General features: G+C 50.1%; 2 protein-coding genes across 2 annotated transcripts; both read right to left on the bottom strand.

Annotated features, from left to right (window-relative positions):
• Window positions 1-7,907: 7,907 nt before the first annotated feature.
• LOC101763682 lies at window positions 7,908-8,903 on the bottom strand. Its single transcript, XM_004968194.2, has 2 exons — window positions 8,395-8,903; window positions 7,908-8,284 (listed from the first exon to the last, which is right to left on the bottom strand). The coding sequence occupies exons 1-2, from the start codon at window positions 8,698-8,700 to the stop codon at window positions 8,207-8,209; spliced, it is 384 nt and encodes a 127-aa protein (XP_004968251.1). The 5' UTR covers window positions 8,701-8,903; the 3' UTR covers window positions 7,908-8,206.
• Window positions 8,904-11,423: 2,520 nt separating this feature from the next.
• LOC101764501 lies at window positions 11,424-15,607 on the bottom strand. Its single transcript, XM_004971616.2, has 4 exons — window positions 15,456-15,607; window positions 15,253-15,372; window positions 11,791-12,444; window positions 11,424-11,703 (listed from the first exon to the last, which is right to left on the bottom strand). Exons 3-4 carry the CDS (start codon window positions 12,418-12,420, stop codon window positions 11,614-11,616), a joined length of 720 nt encoding a protein of 239 aa, XP_004971673.1. The 5' UTR covers window positions 12,421-12,444; window positions 15,253-15,372; window positions 15,456-15,607; the 3' UTR covers window positions 11,424-11,613.
• Between the last annotated feature and the right edge of the window lie 1,286 nt (window positions 15,608-16,893).

Genomic DNA, 16,893 nt, shown 5'->3' with positions numbered 1-16,893 from the left:
CCGGTACTAAAGGGGGTTTGGGACCGGTACTAGAGGCGATTTTTGTAGTAGTGGGCTCTAGCCAGTACTAAATTGTAACATTTAGTACTGGCTGAAGCTAACAGCGGTACACACATGCGTGAGCACCATTTAGTATTGGTTGAAGCTAACAGCGGTACACACATGCGTGAGCACCATTTAGTATTGGTTGAAGCTACCAGCTGGTACTAAATGGCTTCTAGAGGAATCTAGCCGTTGGCCACCCGATCCCCATATGTCATTTAGTACCGGTTGAGGCTCGAAACCGGTACTACAGAGCTCCGGTGGTAGTATGTGTGACGACCGATACAACGCTACCGGATGAAAAGACGTCCGATGCGTTGGACGAATGCTCAATTTTACAGTAGCGAGCTCTCGGCTTCCGGGCCAAGCCACCTGCTGATACCCTTGGGTTCTCGTCTTCTCGATCGTCGTCGCTCGCTGTCAAGGTGTTACCAAGGACCGAACTTGACGCCTTGACGGCTCTTTGCCGATGCCGATGGATCTTGTGATTGAGGTCTTGTGGCCGAACGTATTGTCGATGGCAGACCGCAAGCAATTGGGTTTCTTCTTTTAGACTGGGCAGCCGCAGTCTCTGCGAGCGATGGGGCATGCCCGTTCATGAAGGTCAGGAGCAGCTAGTGCCACGGCAGGCCTTGGTTACAGTATAGTATAAGGTATTGTATAGCCTTGCAGTGTAAGGTATCCCCAGTGTTATGAACACGCAGCCCGCTCCTCTGCACACGCAGTACGCAACACAGGCATGCGCGTTGAGACAGGCCTGCCTGAGGCTTCTCTCGCAAGGATTAGGTCTTGTCAATTCCCCGCTGGCCTGCGGCCTGGCCGAGTTGTCGTCTGCTTGACTCAGGCACGACGGCGGCGATCACCGTATTGTACAAGCCTGAGCGTGAACTTGTTCGTTCCGTGAGCACACATCACCCACAATTCAAAGACCCTATTTTATGTGAGCCACCTGCACTTCTACGGAGGGAGGTAAGAGACATCGAGATGGCAGGGAACATATGGAAGGCGCAGGCCCTGGAGCGGGTGACGGAGGCGGGATGCCGCTTCGACAGCGCCCGCTGGCGGCTCCTCGACGCGGTGGCGCGCCTCGCGCCGCCGGCGCACGTCTTCGCCCGCGGCGCGCGGCGGGGCCTGCGCCACAGGATCCGGCTCGTCCTCGGCGATCTCGCCGGAGTGTCCGGCGAGCTCGCCCTCGCCGCGTCGGCCGTGGCGGCGGCGGAGCTCGTCGCGCTCCGCGGCGCCGCGGTCAGCCCGATGCTCTCCATCCACGGCCGCGAGCGGCACGCCCTGGGCGCGCTCCGGAGCGCCCGGGGCCTCGCCGAGGACGCGCACGGCTCCGTGGAGCGGTGCCGCGGCCACCTGCGTGCGGCCTTGTACCTGCTGGACCACCCGGGTCTCCCTGGTGTGCTCGGCTTCGTCGTGGCCGAGCGCACCGCCGCCCACCGCGTCCTCGAGGACGCGCTGGCGTCCGCGGTGGAGAGCGAGATGCTGGTCATCACCGCCCGCCAGTACATACGTGTCAACTAGCTAGGTCCCACATATGAGTTCTTTCTATGTCTGTTCGTTAATTTGATCGCTAGCTCATGAGCCATTAAGCCGATCAACCGTTTGCATTCAACATGCATCCTGTCTTTGTACGTGTTCTGCTGACACTGTGATCGAACACATGACTTCCATAGGTGGTTCAATTCCTCAAACCAGACATTGCATGGCATTAGTCCCTCTTTTATCTCTCTTCATCATCAATAAAACTATATTGAACTACATTAGCATGACATTGTGGCATTATTGTCGTGTTTATTAATCGTAAATTTCACTAGGAAGCTGCAGCAGTGGAGTGAGGGTGCAGTTGAAACTTTTTGTTCGTGGGGAGGGTCAGGTCACTTCTAGGAGGAGCTTAGATGCAGAGGTAGAAGAACTAGAAGGGCAGCCACCATGTTGAGAAAAAGATTATGTAATTAATCATGTTTATTGGATTATGATTTTTAAATTTTGTGTAAAAATATTGAAACGGTATATAAGAATATAGAAGTAGCTAGTATATTCCAAACGTGGACATTTTGTTGAGGGGCCATATGGGCGCCCCCCCCCCTCCCCCCCTCGAGGAGGACCTTGTGAAATTGTTTTGCTAGTGGCCTGTTAGACATTGTTTGCCAAAAAGGACTAATAAAAAAAAGCGTACTATGTGTAATACTCGTGAACTCGGTACTATAAACAGCAGGGTCAGTGTAACACCCTGAACTCTGCCTATGAATAGCAGGGCTTACATGTAAGATAATGTGAGGGAAGTTATAAAAACCAATAGCAGCTAGAGAGAAGGGAACCAAGAAATCAAATAGAAGCTTATTCCCTTCCCTTGCTTGTTTGTCCTCGGTGGCAGCAGCGGCGGCGATTCCATCTCACGTCATGGCGATCTCGTCGGCAGCTACGGGAGAATTTATCCAGTGAGAGCTTGTTATCTTTCTCACGTCCCGATCCTCACCGCCGGTGGCCTCGGGGTTGCGACAATTGGTATTGAGAGCTAGCTTTTTCTCGGCGTGGGTATTCCGGTCATTGCTCTGCATCTGCGGCAGCATATCGGCGGTGTTGTGGCGGCGGTAGATCCATGGGGGTTCTGCAGCGTGCGGCGGTAGCGGCGAACCGGGCTGCTCCAACTACGGTAACCAGCATGTCGATGTTTGATGCGGACGTGAACCGGGAGGCGCGGTGGTCACGGCTACAGGAGGGGTTGAATCGGCTTCACACCCGCATCGAATCCATCGACACCACACAACAGTGCATGGCGACACAGTTCACCCTGGCATCCACGACGCTGGATCAGGTGAGGAGAGGTCAACAAGTCATGGCGAAGCAATTGGAGACTATTCTCCAGGCTGTGGCAAGGCTTGCTTCCTCTCCGAGATTGAGGCCGATGGATGGATTGGAGGTGAGTCCTCCTAAACGTAGCAAAGGGTGCTTGATATTGGGGACACCAACGGTGCCATGGAACTTGAGGCCGGGGGAGGAAAACGTGATGTGTGCTGTGGCAGGAGGCATACCCACCAGCTGTTCGACGGTTTCCCTGACTCAGAGTCGTGAGGAGATTATGGCGAGTGGTGATAGCAGTTACTTGCTGCAACAGGATTTTGTTGTACCTGATGCCCCATCAGGTGTTTGTGGGAATGTCACAGGAAGTAAGTGCAGACCAGGCACTAGATGGCTTGCCTTGTGTGAATGGTTGGTCTGATGGCAATGATAGAGAAGAAGGTGAAGCGGTTCCATGGTTGCAGGATCTGCAAGTAGCATGTGCTACATCAAAGCTAGCAGGGTGTGAGGAAAACAGTTTGGTTGCTGTGCAGGTCACCAGGAATGTGAGGATATGCCACACAACCTTGACATGCACATCAATCTTTTAGAGCAATTCGCTGATGTTAAGCAGGGACATGGAGACAGTGATTTCCTTACTGAAGTTGGTGATTTACCATTGTTTTTACAGCATGACGTGGTCATAGCAAATGACATATTTGATGTGCTTGCTGTCCAGGAGCTGAACCTTGGCATTAAGAACTTGGTCAATTGTGAAGAAATGAAAGGAGCAAGTGTCTACAGCTTTGAGAAGTGTGGAATTGATACTGCTCACTCACTGCTTGGAACTTATCGTGGTTGGGAGATTTCAGTCAGTGCAATAATGTCAACAGACATGTGCTTGAGAAAATGACAGCATGGAGGTATGGTAGTTTTAGTCCAGGACAAAGTGAGCTCAGCGTGGTGGATGGTGAAAAATTACACAATGAAATAGCCCTCAAAGCCAATGGCAATTTGCATCTGAAAGATCATGGAGCTGGTTTTGGTATGGTGTTGTCCTCTGCAGGGTGCATGGCAGAAAAAGGGAGTGCTCGTTATGTAATTTCTGAAATGCCACCATAGTGTCAAAATACTTTCAAGAGTAAAGTATATGGCCAGTCCTCAAACTTGTCTCGCTATGTCACTTGGATCCCTGTACTCTCAAAATGCATATCTGGCTCCCTAAACTTAGCCTCGGGTATTATTTAGATCCCTATACTCTTAGAATGCAGATCTAACCCCCTAAACCTGGCTTTGGGTGTCATCTAGGTCCATATACTCTCAAAAAGTATTGTCATCTCAATTAAATTGATAAAAACTTAATTTTACATGGATATAATTTAATTGTAGTCAAATAAAGTGAATTTCAGTTCAACATGTGTGGAGAATTTTGATGCGTGGTGAACCCAGAGAGATTGATGATCTTTTACTTTGGAGGTAATATGTTAACTTCATGCTCTGTTATACCTATAAGATTGTTCAAATTTAAATAACTCATTGTACTTACTAAACTAAAATCAGGGGCTTATAAGATGAATTACTGATCAAATTGTCGTCGTCAAGATAGGCGGATCAAGACTTAGACTAGTAAATTACTTTTATGCGCGTAAGGCTTCAAATGGTGGCGTGGGAGACACGGGTTTAGACTGGTTCGGGCAAGGGAAGCCCTACATCCAGTATCGAGGCTGCTCGTGTTGCCCACACGGGGTTCTGTAGTAGGGGTTACAGATCCACGAGAGAGGGACTGGTCCCAAGTCTCTTGTGTGCTTGTGCTCTAAGGGAAAGTAGCAATGTGCTGTTGGCTTGAGGGAGAAGAATCTGATCCCCCGTCTCTGGCTCCCGATGCCCCTTTTATATCGCAAGGGGACAGCCGGGGCTACAGGAGAGATCGGGTGATGAGGGCAGTAAAGAGTTTAAACGTAGCACAGTAAAAATACAACACGAAGGGAGGAACCAAGTTCCTAGGCGCCCGGCGCCCTCGCCGGCCTTCGGTGTCTGCCGGCGCGTATGCTGGAGGAGGAGGGCGGCCGTGCGCCAACTGTCGTCGCGGCCTACGGATAGCCCCTTCGGTGTCCGTAGGCGCCAGGTCATGATGAGGGCGTTTCGTCGCCACTCTGGTGTCCGTTGGGAGGGACGGCGGATGCCGTCGTCCTGATGATGGCTCACGGAGAGCAGACGTCACATCCCTACAGCCGGGCACGCGGGGCCCGAGAACGGGCTGGTCTTCCCTCTGCTCCGGACGGCGCAGGCCATGAGTACCCTGCGGCGAATGGAAGGAAGCCGCCGGCACTGTAGCTTTGTACAGTGTGGTCGTGCATGGGTACTTGCAGCGGGTTGCGTGAGGAGCGCGGTCATCCTTCTTCCTGCCAGGCCTGCGGCGCATTTATGACGAGGTCGACAAGGGGGACCCACGGGATCGTTACCTTGATCACCCGGTCCGCGCCCGAGGGGGATATCCGTGCTGGGGGCCCCAGTGAGTCCGACCCCCGTGCCCAGGGTCAGGCGAGGCGGAACCTTGTGGCGAGGGGTCGGGCGCCCCTGACCCTGGGGTCACGGTCGGACGAGGCGGAGCCTCATGGCGGGAGGTCGGACGCTCCTGACCCCGGGACTGCGGTCGGGCGAGGCGGAGTCCCACTCATGTTGGGCTTGATGGCGATTTCATTATCCTGGATGGGCCTGGGCCTTCATGTTTGTTCCTTTAAGCGGTATTTAGGAGATCGTTAATATTTTCCCCCAACACAAATATCGGATGAAACTGACGTGGCAATAAAACAAGTTTGGAAATGTGCCAATGAAAATAATGGCTTACTTGAAAGCATAAATTTTGATCTTATCATGTTCTATTAGTGGGATGACAATGCATTTCAAGAGTTTAGGAACCTATATGACACCTGAAGCCAAGTTTGGGAGTAAGATCTGCATGTTGAGAGTACAGGGACCTAAATGACACCCGAGTCCAAGTTTAGGGAGCCAGGTATGCATTTTGAGAGTACAGGGATCTAAGTGACACAGCTAGACAAGTTTAAGGACCGGCCATGTACTTTACTCTACTTTCAACAAAGGAAACTATCACATGAAAACAGATTATTCAATTTTTGACAAAATATCTTCATGGAAGCAAAATGGTTTAAATCCATAGAGTAGAGTCAACCAAACAGTGCTTGAGGCAATATCAGAGCGGAAGCATGGTGGAAAAGTAGCAGGTGTTTGTACCTCATCAATGGGCTCCCAAGGTAGATGTGAGCTAAATGGAAGGATTTGGGATCCGGGCATTCATAAATCAGCTTAGATAAGTTCAGTAATGAGTCATGACTGCTTTGCTTGCACAGACATGGTGAGAGAATGAGCCGGGGCTGCAGCTTAAATGAATCTAGTTATGACTGATGACCTGAGTTCTTCAGAGAAGTTGGACGGTAAAGACTAAGCAAAGAGTGGGCTATGCGGTTGCTCGAAGACAAGCAACTTTTTGAGGCGGCGGAAGTGTAACATCCATGGACTCGGTCTATGAATAGCAAGGCCCACGTGTAAGATAATGGGAGGGAAGTCGTAAAAACCAACAGCTGCTAGAGAGAAGGGAACGAAGAAATAAAATAGAAGCTAATTCCCTTACTTGTTCGTCCTCAGTGGCGGCGATGGCGATTCCATCTCACGTCACGGCGATCTCGTCGGCAGCCACGGGAGAATTTATCCGGTGAGAGCTTGTTATCTTCCTCACGTCCCGGTCCTCACCGCCAGTGGCCTCGGGGTTGCGACACTATGCATGCCAACGATTAATTTTGAAAGCAAACCTCAAGCGTGCCCTATTTGAATCACATATTGTGCTCGAGCAACGTAGACGATCACAATGAACGCACCTTGCTGACACTGTTCCGTACCATTGGTGTTTATCATTGTTTCCAATCATTAGTTAATAGGGGTTTGAGAAAAACTGAGGCAGAGCCGCAGAGGGACCAAATCGAACGGTCCGAGACCGAAACAGAAAATTTCGGGTCTAAATTAGTCTTGACTTGTCACTAACCAAAATAGTCCGGTTATTTCACCTATATATGCCTCGGTTAACCAAATAATCGGTTCGATCCACCTTTCTTTCAATGCCCAGTTGCAAAGTGTTTTTGGGGTATTTTGGGCTGTTGTTTGGGCACAAACACTATTCCAATCAACATTCCTCAATTCAAAGCTTGGATTAAAATCATGTTGCCAGGGGGTGATGCAGTGTTTCATTTTGGTTTCGCGGCAGTCTGTTGGACCATATGGAAATGCAGAAATAAAGCGGTGTTTGGGGGAAAGACTATTAAAAGTTTTTTTAAAACGATTTGGCACGAGAGTGTGCCTATATCATTGGTAGCCGGTGAAAAAAGAAAAGATTACAGACGTCAAAATTAAGATCGCAAGTCCTTTGCGCCCGCCGTGGCCCATGCTGGCGCCTCATCTTTAGCTATGTTCGGTTGTGATTATTGCAGCTGCTTGAGCTGCTGCTGTACAACCAGCCATTCGGCTACAGCTTACCAAGCAGCTGTTGCACTAAATTGATTGGCTGCAATTGTTGTTCATGCTACTATCTGGTTGCAGTCGCTGCTCAGGCTGGTGTCTGGCTGCAGCAACTGCAGCCAGCACTACCGAACGAGCCTTTGATTTTTGCCATTAGGACCATCGAAGAGGTTTCCTGGTGCCTAAAAATCATCACGTTCCGCTCTTTCCATATTTTGAAGGGCTAGGCTACGCATTGCATTTCCTTGATATGTGCCATTGGGCCACGTTCTTCTTGGGTGCCACTGTTGGGGTTGTATTGTCAGCTGCCTCGTCCATTCCACGGTAAGGCGCCATATTCACCTCGTGTATCTGCATTTAGCCAGCAGGTGATGGGCCGATTCCATGGTGCGTCGGCAAAGTGGACATGATGGTGAGTGATCCCATCCTCTGCGAGCTAGCCTGTCGGAAGTTCATATTCGATCTTAGGTAACAAACCATGCAAAGAATTTACACTTTGACGGCGCTCAAGTTTTCCAAAGCTTAGCATTTTGCGGTTCCTTCGTGCAGCCGATGAACTGCGCCTTGCATACGTTACACATCCTTCAAAATCAAGGAGATTAGATTGCCATCGATGAAACAGAGTTTTTACCAAGGCATTAGGGAGGTCGGAAGAAGGCCCATGGTGAACCAAAAGGCAGTGCGCTAACTGCTGCTGCTCACTACTAATGCTACCAGATTACTACCCAAACAAATACAGGAGAGTCGATCGACGGCAAACTAACTGCTACTACCTGAAGCATCACAAGATTCCAACTGACCCAAATTGCTTAGCCCATGTTCATCAGGTCCGCGGCGCGAGGAGCAGCGCCCTTCAAGCACGGACCTCGCCGAGGAAAACATCAGTGAGCACGGTCCTTGAGTGCAGCGACGCTCTGAGGATCCCCAGACCCTGCAGCAGAATCCATCCAGCCAAGCATGTTTCACAAATCACAACCCGAACAATCTATGATGATGTGCGTGGGATAGGATTAGGATTGATGGAGATCCGCCGCGACTCACCTCGTTGTAGCGGAGCCGCACGGTCATCTCCTGGACCGCGCCGAGGTCCGTGACGCCGAAGGTGCCGAGCAGCGCGACGGTGGAGTTGGCGGACATGGGAGCGTGCGGCGTGACGGTGAGGTCGTCCAGCACCATGTAGGTCGCCGCCTCCGCTGCCGCCTGTGTCGTGGATCCTTCGCTGGAGGTGCTCTTGGCTAGAACCTGGCTGGGATTGGCGCGGCCGGACCACGCCGGCGACACGTAGTGGAGCGCCGCCGTCATGTCGTTGGCGCAGTTGGGGTAGCGCGTGCCTCGCACGTCCGTCATGTACGAGCCGCAGTTCCTGCCGCCGCGGTTGCCGCAGCTGCTGTAGTTGTAGTGGCACCTGAAGAAGAGAAGAAGACCCTCGACGGCTCGAACGACGACGACGGCATGAGGAGGACGGAGGATGAGGTGGCAGGAGAAATGGCAGGAGTAGGAACTTGTTTGGACGGACGCGGTGCTGCGCGAGCGAAAAGGCTTCTTGTCTCGGCGTGCCGGTGTCGGGCCAGCGAGGGCCGAGGGGGCAGTGTGGCAGAAGCAGAACAGAAGAGCTCTTGTGGGGACGCGCCTGCGGCCTGCCTTGCTGTCCACAGGCAAGGCGGCTTCACGCCTTCACCTGCACACTTCTTGGTAGTGCCCACAGTCCCACACACGATCAAGGGAAATGGACTTGCTACCACCATGGAATCCATTGAAGAGAGAGAAAATTTAACACAACTACCGCTGAATTTTTTTTTTATAAAAAAACAATCCAGAGATCGGAGAGTTGCAAGTGAAGATGAAAAAGGAGACAAACAAGTTGAAGGGGAAAAGAAAAGGACAATAGAACATGAGGGTTGTCTCACTCTGAATGTGGAGTACTTCGTAAACCATTTTAGTTTTTGCCCTAAGTTAAATTTCTCTAGTGTTAACCAAACTCATAGAAAAATGCATCAGCTCTACAATATAAAATTATTTTCAGTAAATCTACCATTAAAAATGTCTCATTAGTATATCTAATTGGTGCTGTAAATGTTAATATGCTAGTCAAAGATGGAGAAATTCGATTTGGAACAAAATTAAAATGACCAAATCTCATCATCATGGCAGATGGAGTGCAAAGAAACACCCCGTGCACCGCATCTTGGAGCTCGATCGAGTAGCAGGGGAGCAACACCGGCGCTCATCATTTTGGGCCTTTATCGGGCTGGACCGCGACGACGGACGGAGCAGGTTTATGAAACGGAAAAAAGGCAATACAGTCCATCGTATAAGCAGCAGCATCCATCACCACACGAGTCAGTGGAAAAACTACTAATTGCAGATGACGAGTCATCATCGCCAACAAAGTTTTTAGGCAAAGGAATTGAACAAAATTCCAGCAGAACGGCCAGCAGGCAAACATTGCCAGCACTACTAACCCGCACAAGTGTCCAACTGGCCATCACAACTGCGGTTCTGTTTCTTGCCGAGGAAAACGTCAATGAGGACAGTCTTAGGGGGTATTTGATACTCTGGTAAACTTTAGCAGATATTAATTAGGAATATTAAACATAGTCTAATTACAAAACTAATTGCACAGATGGAGTCTCATTCGCGAGACGAATCTATTAAGCCTAATTAGTTCATAATTTGACAATGTGATGCTACAGTAGCTATTTGCTAATGATGGATTAATTAGCCTTAATAGATTTGTCTCGCGAATTAGACTCCATTTGTGCAATTAGTTTTATAATTAGCTCATGTTTAGTTCTCTAATTAGCATCCGAACATCCGATATGACCCTGCTAAAGTTTAGCACATGATATCCAAACACCCCTAGGCTACAGCGACGCCTTAACAATCTCCACGCCCTGCAAAACACACGTAAAATGGATGAGTAAGCAAACAGTGCTTCAGGACAAAGAGCCGGCGATCGATGAAGTGATGATGATGCATAAAATGATGCTGGAGATGGTGGACATGGGCGTCACGGTGAGGTCGTCCCTCACCACCCCCTCCTGAACAAACCCTTTGGCTGCTCCCGTGGAGGCCTTTGTTCGTATGGTGCCCGGAGCTGTCAGCATCCGAAGAACAAACTTGGGTTGGGTCGAATCCGATCCGGCTTGGCGGCTTGTGCCTGTCTTTGTGGACGCCGGCGCTGCGACCCTCGCGAGCGGCGCCGACCGGCGCGTCCACCTCCTGCGCGGCTCCGCCTGCGGCATCGCGGCCTCGGAGCTCGCCGACGGCCGCGGTGTTATTCTTGCGATCGACGCGGTCTCCAGGTCTGGGGACGCCCCGGACGATCCAGCTGCACCTTGCCGCGGCCAATGTGCCCGCCTGCCCGGGCCACCTGGGTTCGTTCATGGCGCTGAGCCTGTTCACGGCGCGCACGCTCTGGCGTCTTGGAGCTTGGTGAGAGCGAGCCGCAGCTCCAGGCCATCGATGCAGGTCTCACGCCGCGAGATCGCTATCTGCACGACGGCCTGCTGCTAGGGGATGTTCTTCCGGCACGCCGACGAGGTAGTTGCGGAGGCCAGATCAGATCATGTGGGTCCGAGGCCCACGGCCAGCAAGGTTCTCGTTGACCAAAAAGCTGACCATGAAACGATGGGCTGGATTTCTTAGAGTGGCATTTGGCCCAAGGGAAAGAGAACGAGGGCGCGTCCGGGCGAGCGCCGGCGGCCGCAGGGGCGGGTGGCGCCGCCTTGGTGCACGCATCAACCCAGTTTTGGCTTGTCGCCTTTCGTCATGGCCGCGCGCCCGTACCGCGGGTTACCAGGAGGATAGGAAGAGGCGCTCGATGCCATCCCGGTCTTGGAACTCGCTGCCGGAACTCAGCTCGCCGCTGTCACGCTCTTCCGCACTACGGGCAGCAACATGGCGTCCATCCACGCTGCGCCTACTTGTCCTTCAGTTTTAGTTGTCATTCGAATTACTCTGTCATCTCTTGTTCTCAAAATTGACTGGTTTTGGTTTCCTCCTTCCTCAATTTTTCCTTGCCCGAACAATGCTACACGGCATGATTTCATTTGAAAAAAGAGAAAGACTGAAACAGAAACAAGCACTCGATTATTGCTCAACCCACGAGAGTCATCGCCTACAATTACAAAGCTTTTAGAACACACAGGATTGCCAACACGACTACAACTCGCGCAAGAGTCTAACGGGTCATCACAGAATATGAGCTGCTCAGCCGCACGTGGACAGGCAAGAGCTTCAAGCCTTCAACTTCAAGGCTCAAGCAGCACCGCGGGGACGCTTGTTGCCGAGGAAGACGTCGGTGAGCACGGTCTTGGACTGCAGCGACGCCTTGACAATCTGCAGACCCTGCAAAACACGCGCAATGGACAAGTAAACAAAGTGTGCGAGCCAGTGATCGATGATGCGCACAAGGTAAGATTGCTGATCGTGCACCTCGGTGTAGCCAAGCCGCACGGTCTTCTCCTGGAGCGCGGTGAAGTCAGTCACCGCCGCGGTGTTGAGCATTGTCATGCTGGAGATGGTGGACATGGGCGTCACCGTGAGGTCGTCCCTCACCGTGTACGTCACCACTCCCTTCACAAGCCCTTTGCCTGCTCCCGTGGAGGAGCCTTCAGCTACTGGAGCTACAAACTTGAGTGCAGTATTCATCTTGTTGCTGCAGCAGCTCGGACACTTGGTACCCCTCGCGTCCGTCACGTTGTTGTAGCAGCTGGTAAAGGCGGGGTAGCTGCATCTGAAGAAACTCATTGCCTGCGCAGATGACGGGGCCGGCAAGAGGAGCGACCTCGCGGCCGATGGCACGACCTTAGGCTGGAGAACTGCTTCCTTGTCGGCACCGGGCAGGACGTAGGTGTCATCGAGCTTCTCCACGCTGCGGTAGAGGTTGCCAAAGCTTCCGAACATGGATCCCTTGCCGAGCATCTTGACGATCGTGGCGACTGGCAGCGCGAGCAGGGAGAAGAGGAAGTCCACGACGTCCTTATCTACCTCCGCGAACAGCACACGGTTTGCCTTGGTGTCGATAAGGAGCTTCATCTTAAGGGTGCTGGTGGTGGTCGACATTCTCGGAGATCACTCGGGCGATTCCTTCAACAAGAATTTGATTTAGCACATCGATCCAACTGCCAATTCATCACATGTTTACATACAAGATGTATGTATGAACCAACTAACTCATGTCAAAGACAACAAAATGAATCCGTTTTTATCCTTCTGACCTTCTAAACTACAGGAATGTACTTCACATTTCATTGCTTTTGATAATAAAAGAGTGATCAGAAGAACGTATTTCAAATATGATTCTACGAACACAATGATACTAAACTCATGTCAAATATGGTTATCTATCTTACTATTACTAATTGGAGGCTTCTTTTGAAGCCTCCAGGTGAAGCCACCTACGATTCCTAGGTGGATACTCTAGAAAAAGAGACAAATCCTAGAAATTCTCACAAAAAAGCAAAACATCCGACCACAATCGATAGATTCAAATCATCATAGCCATTGGATCTATTATGTTTTCTAAAAAATTACCCGCCTATGCCATTATGAAAATAGCCTAAAGTAACTCACTAAATCTATATATAAATTACCCACCTCTGCCATTATATAAAATAAACTAAAGTAACCTCCTAATATTCATCAAAATTACCCACTTATACCATTATAAACAATATTTAAAATAACCCCCTAATTTGCAACCGAATTGCCCACCAATATTACTTAAAAACTTAAAATAACCCGTTTGCATCTATATTACTCACACATGCCATTATTAAAAATAACATGATAACCCTATGTTTGAATCAAATAACCTTAATTAAAATATACAGCAATTCTAAATCGTCTATATCTTGCACTATTGGTATATGATATAATAATTAAGGTCTATATGCATGATGTGTGTCACTATTTATAAAGATATAGAGGAAGTGATGAGAATATAGATTTCTATATTAAAATTGTATCACAAACTTAGGGTTCATTAAACAAATTCAAGCGCATACCTGCGATGCAAAGTGAAAAATTAAAGGTTATAAATGTGGATGAAAATATTATAGAGTAATTACTAACCAATATCACAATTGGATGAAGAAAATAAGTATATATCTATATAAGTATTGTGTTCGAATATTTAACAAATGAGAGGTAGCTTATGGTAATATTTTTTAGCAATGTAGTCTCATTTTTTTCATTGGAGACTCCGCATTAGTTCCCACGAGACAAGCTAGAAAAAAGAGACAAATTCTCATAAAAATCAAAAACATCAAACACCAATCTTGTAAACTCTAATAATCATAGCCATTGATCTATTATATTTTCTAAAAAGTTACCCACTACTATCATTATGAAAATATTCAAAAATGAGATCTAAACCTATATCTAAATTACCGAGCTCAGCTATTATAAAAAATAACCTAAAGTAACCCCATAATCTTCATCCAATTTACTAATGCATATTATTATAAAAGCATAACTTAAAATATCATTCTAAAATTTTTATCTATATTACCCACGTATGTTGTTATTAAAAATAACCTAAATTAAACACCTAAATCTTAATCTAATTATCTTCATGTGCATCATACAGAAATATCAAAAAGTAAACTAATATATGATTCTAAATTACCTATTTATATCATTGTTAATATAAAAAATACTAAGTTAAAGTATATACACATGATGAGTGTCACCATTTAGACCATTTATACATGTATGTGAGGAATCGATGAAAAATATTGATTTGTATGCTAAACATAATGTACGGAGGATTGGAGGTGCGATACAAAATGAAAAAAGTATGAATATGGATGAAAAAGTGCATAGAGTAATTATTAATTAAAAATCAATCACAACTGGACAAAGATAGGTACATAGATATATAAGTATTATGTTGACGTATTAAAAAAAAAGAGAGTAGTTGGTAATCAATTTTGATTATTAGTTAGGAGTTTAATTTTTAAATAATTTTTAAATACAATAGCTTCTAAAAACATTAGCCCGTGTAGGAGCATGGGTTGATGGACTAGTAAAATGTTAATTTTGAAAAGGGTAAACGGGAAGCAATATTTTTATGGATTATATAAATTGAAAAAGGGTCTAGAAATAGATATGTGGGTCCAGGGCCCACTGTCAAAGTCAACAAGAGTGGTGACGGGTTAACGGTCAAAGGTGATCCTTTATTTGATCATGGGTTAATTAAGGAAAAGGAAAAAGGACTTGGTGGTTTCAAGGAAAAAGGACAGCACATGGGCATTTGCCCCAAGAGAGAGAGAGAGAGAGAGAGAGAGAGAGAGAGAGAGAGAGAGAGAGAGAGAGACGGGTGGCTCTCGCTCCTGCTTGCCATGGCCGAGCTTGAAGCTCGAGACGGCAGCACAAGGGGGGCGCCGGGGAATGGGGATGGCCGGAAACCGGAGGAAACGGTAGTGTGTGGAGTTGCGAGGCAGACGGCACCGGCTTCGGTGACGAACTGACGCTCTGGGGCACTGGGCCGCGGACGGTCGAATTGGGCGAGCGTGCACGGCGCAGAGCACGATGCGAACACCCGGGATTGAATCGTCCGGGGACGCTTGTCTGCGCTGGATGTCGGCAGCAGGAGGGAACCGAGAGATAGAGAGAGGAGCATTCACAGATCATGGCGGTGGTGGACAGCCGAACCGAGGAGGACGCCGGCTCGGCGATGCGGCCTCAAAAGGAGGCGCGCGGCAAGCACCGCTAGGACGAGGCAAAGTCAACCCGCTAGGACACTGGAGGGTGGCTAGCGGCGAGATCAACGGCAACGGAAGCTCCATGCCCGGCCCGTGCGGTGTAAGGTGTCAATTGTCATAGTGCCTAAGAGAACGAGATGAGGCTTGGAATCGATGCGGCTATGCGAGAGGTCATGACGATGCTCACCAAGGGGTCGCGGGAGGACGAGCTTTGCCGGTGGTGAGAGAGGCCGGAGGAGTCGTCGAGGACGTCGGCGGCTGCGCGAACCGGGCGGCACACAAAGGAGGCGCTTGCTCCCTGGCGCCTCTGAGGAAGTGGAAACACGAGCACGGGTTAGAACGTGAGAGATGGCGATCATGCCGGTGTAGGGATTGGGCGAGGAAGCTCACCAGGTTGGGAGATCGACGACGGCGAAGGTCACGGCCGAAGGTTGCAAACGACAGAGGATCAGACCCGGGGGAGGGGGGGTTCCCTTTTGTAGCAGAGAAGCCAGAGAGGTTCGGAACGGTGGCGTGGTTCGGACATGGCCGAGGCTCAGGGCGGCATGAGTCGGCTGCGCGCAAGGACAGCAATGGCGTGGCTGACGACTCGCACAGGGCACGCGATGGGACGAGTGAAGAGACAGGTCGATGCGATGGGCGCTTGACATCCACAGCCACGCCATTGCTGACATCCACAGCGTTGCGTTGAATTCAGTGCTTCAAACATCTTGTCACAAAACACTGCTCGATTTTTGTCTGCTCGTGCAAGCGTCGGTAGTGGATATTCAGCGTGCGCCAGAATTCAGAAGCAGTATCAGTAAGCAAATCATGTTCAGCACCAAATTGATCAACGGTACTTGGATCTCAGCTGATGACATATGTTCATGAAACAAACGAGACTGTCGCAAGATAAGTGCGTACTGTAGCATGTAACAGCAAGCATAGCAATTAGCAGTAGCATCTGATCGATCAAATGTTGAGCTGCAGAGATGAACACCCCAGCGCGCTTGGCGATTCAGGCCACCTGGGTTCATGGCGTTGAGCCTGTTCAAGGCGCGCACGCTCTGGCGTCCTGGAGCTTGGTGAGAGCGAGCCGCAGCTTCTTCAGAGAGGAACCAACTCGTCAGGGTCCTTATCTTCTTCTGCACGTTGCTCAGAAGTCAGATGTATCTCCTACAGATCACACTGCTTTCAGTCTTGGAGACCTATCTGGGGCGTGGTACGCGTCGACGGACATGATCCTGCTCGGCTCGAGTTTCTGCAACCCGCCGGGTGAACAACGCAGACATATGCCTCAGCTGCGCGCGTTCGGCCCCTAGCACTCGGCGCTGCTCGATTTCCTCAGCGACATCGACGAGACGGTCGCTCGAAATGCCGGCCGGGAGGTCGTCAGCACCGAACGAGCAGCGGCCTTGTTGGAATCGCCTGCCGCCGCCGGCGCCGCCGATGCCCCTGAAGCCGGCGGCGAGACTGCCGGCGTTCTCCAGCAGCGCGTCGCAGCGTCGAGGCAGGAAACGACCTAGTCAGAGGGCTATCCTTACGAATCCGGGCCGTCCACGTCCGATCTGACGGCATCCAGAGACCAAGGGGTCCGTCCACCCCTTGCGGCCGCTCGTCTGCTTCCGGCATCCTGCGGCTCCTGCCAGGCCTGGCGCCTCGCGAGAGCACCGCCCCATCCCCGTGGGCCGTGGCTACTACCCATCAGCCGGATGGTGGCGAGGTCGCACTACAGAGGTCGGGCTGCCCTCCGCTCACCGTCACCGGTGTCCATGACTTGGCACCGCGCCGACGCTGTCGGTCACGGCGACGAGGTAGTTGCGGAGGCTGGAGGTGCGCCTACGCACGC

This window comes from Setaria italica, chromosome V, assembly GCF_000263155.2.
Source record: "Setaria italica strain Yugu1 chromosome V, Setaria_italica_v2.0, whole genome shotgun sequence".
In the NCBI taxonomy this organism is placed as follows: Eukaryota; Viridiplantae; Streptophyta; class Magnoliopsida; order Poales; family Poaceae; genus Setaria; species Setaria italica.
The sequence above is the reverse complement of the archived record's forward strand: the minus strand, read 5'-3'. Positions and strand labels throughout refer to the sequence as shown.

Coding starts and splice junctions, on each gene's coding strand:
- LOC101763682 (XM_004968194.2), bottom strand. CDS start 8,700: ATGACGGACGTGCGAGGCACGCGCTACCCCAACTGCGCCAACGACATG. Junction 8,285..8,394: donor TGCGGCTCCGCTACAACGAG/GTGAGTCGCGGC, acceptor ATTCTGCTGCAG/GGTCTGGGGATCCTCAGAGC.
- LOC101764501 (XM_004971616.2), bottom strand. CDS start 12,420: ATGTCGACCACCACCAGCACCCTTAAGATGAAGCTCCTTATCGACACC. Junction 11,704..11,790: donor TGCGGCTTGGCTACACCGAG/GTGCACGATCAG, acceptor CGTGTTTTGCAG/GGTCTGCAGATTGTCAAGGC.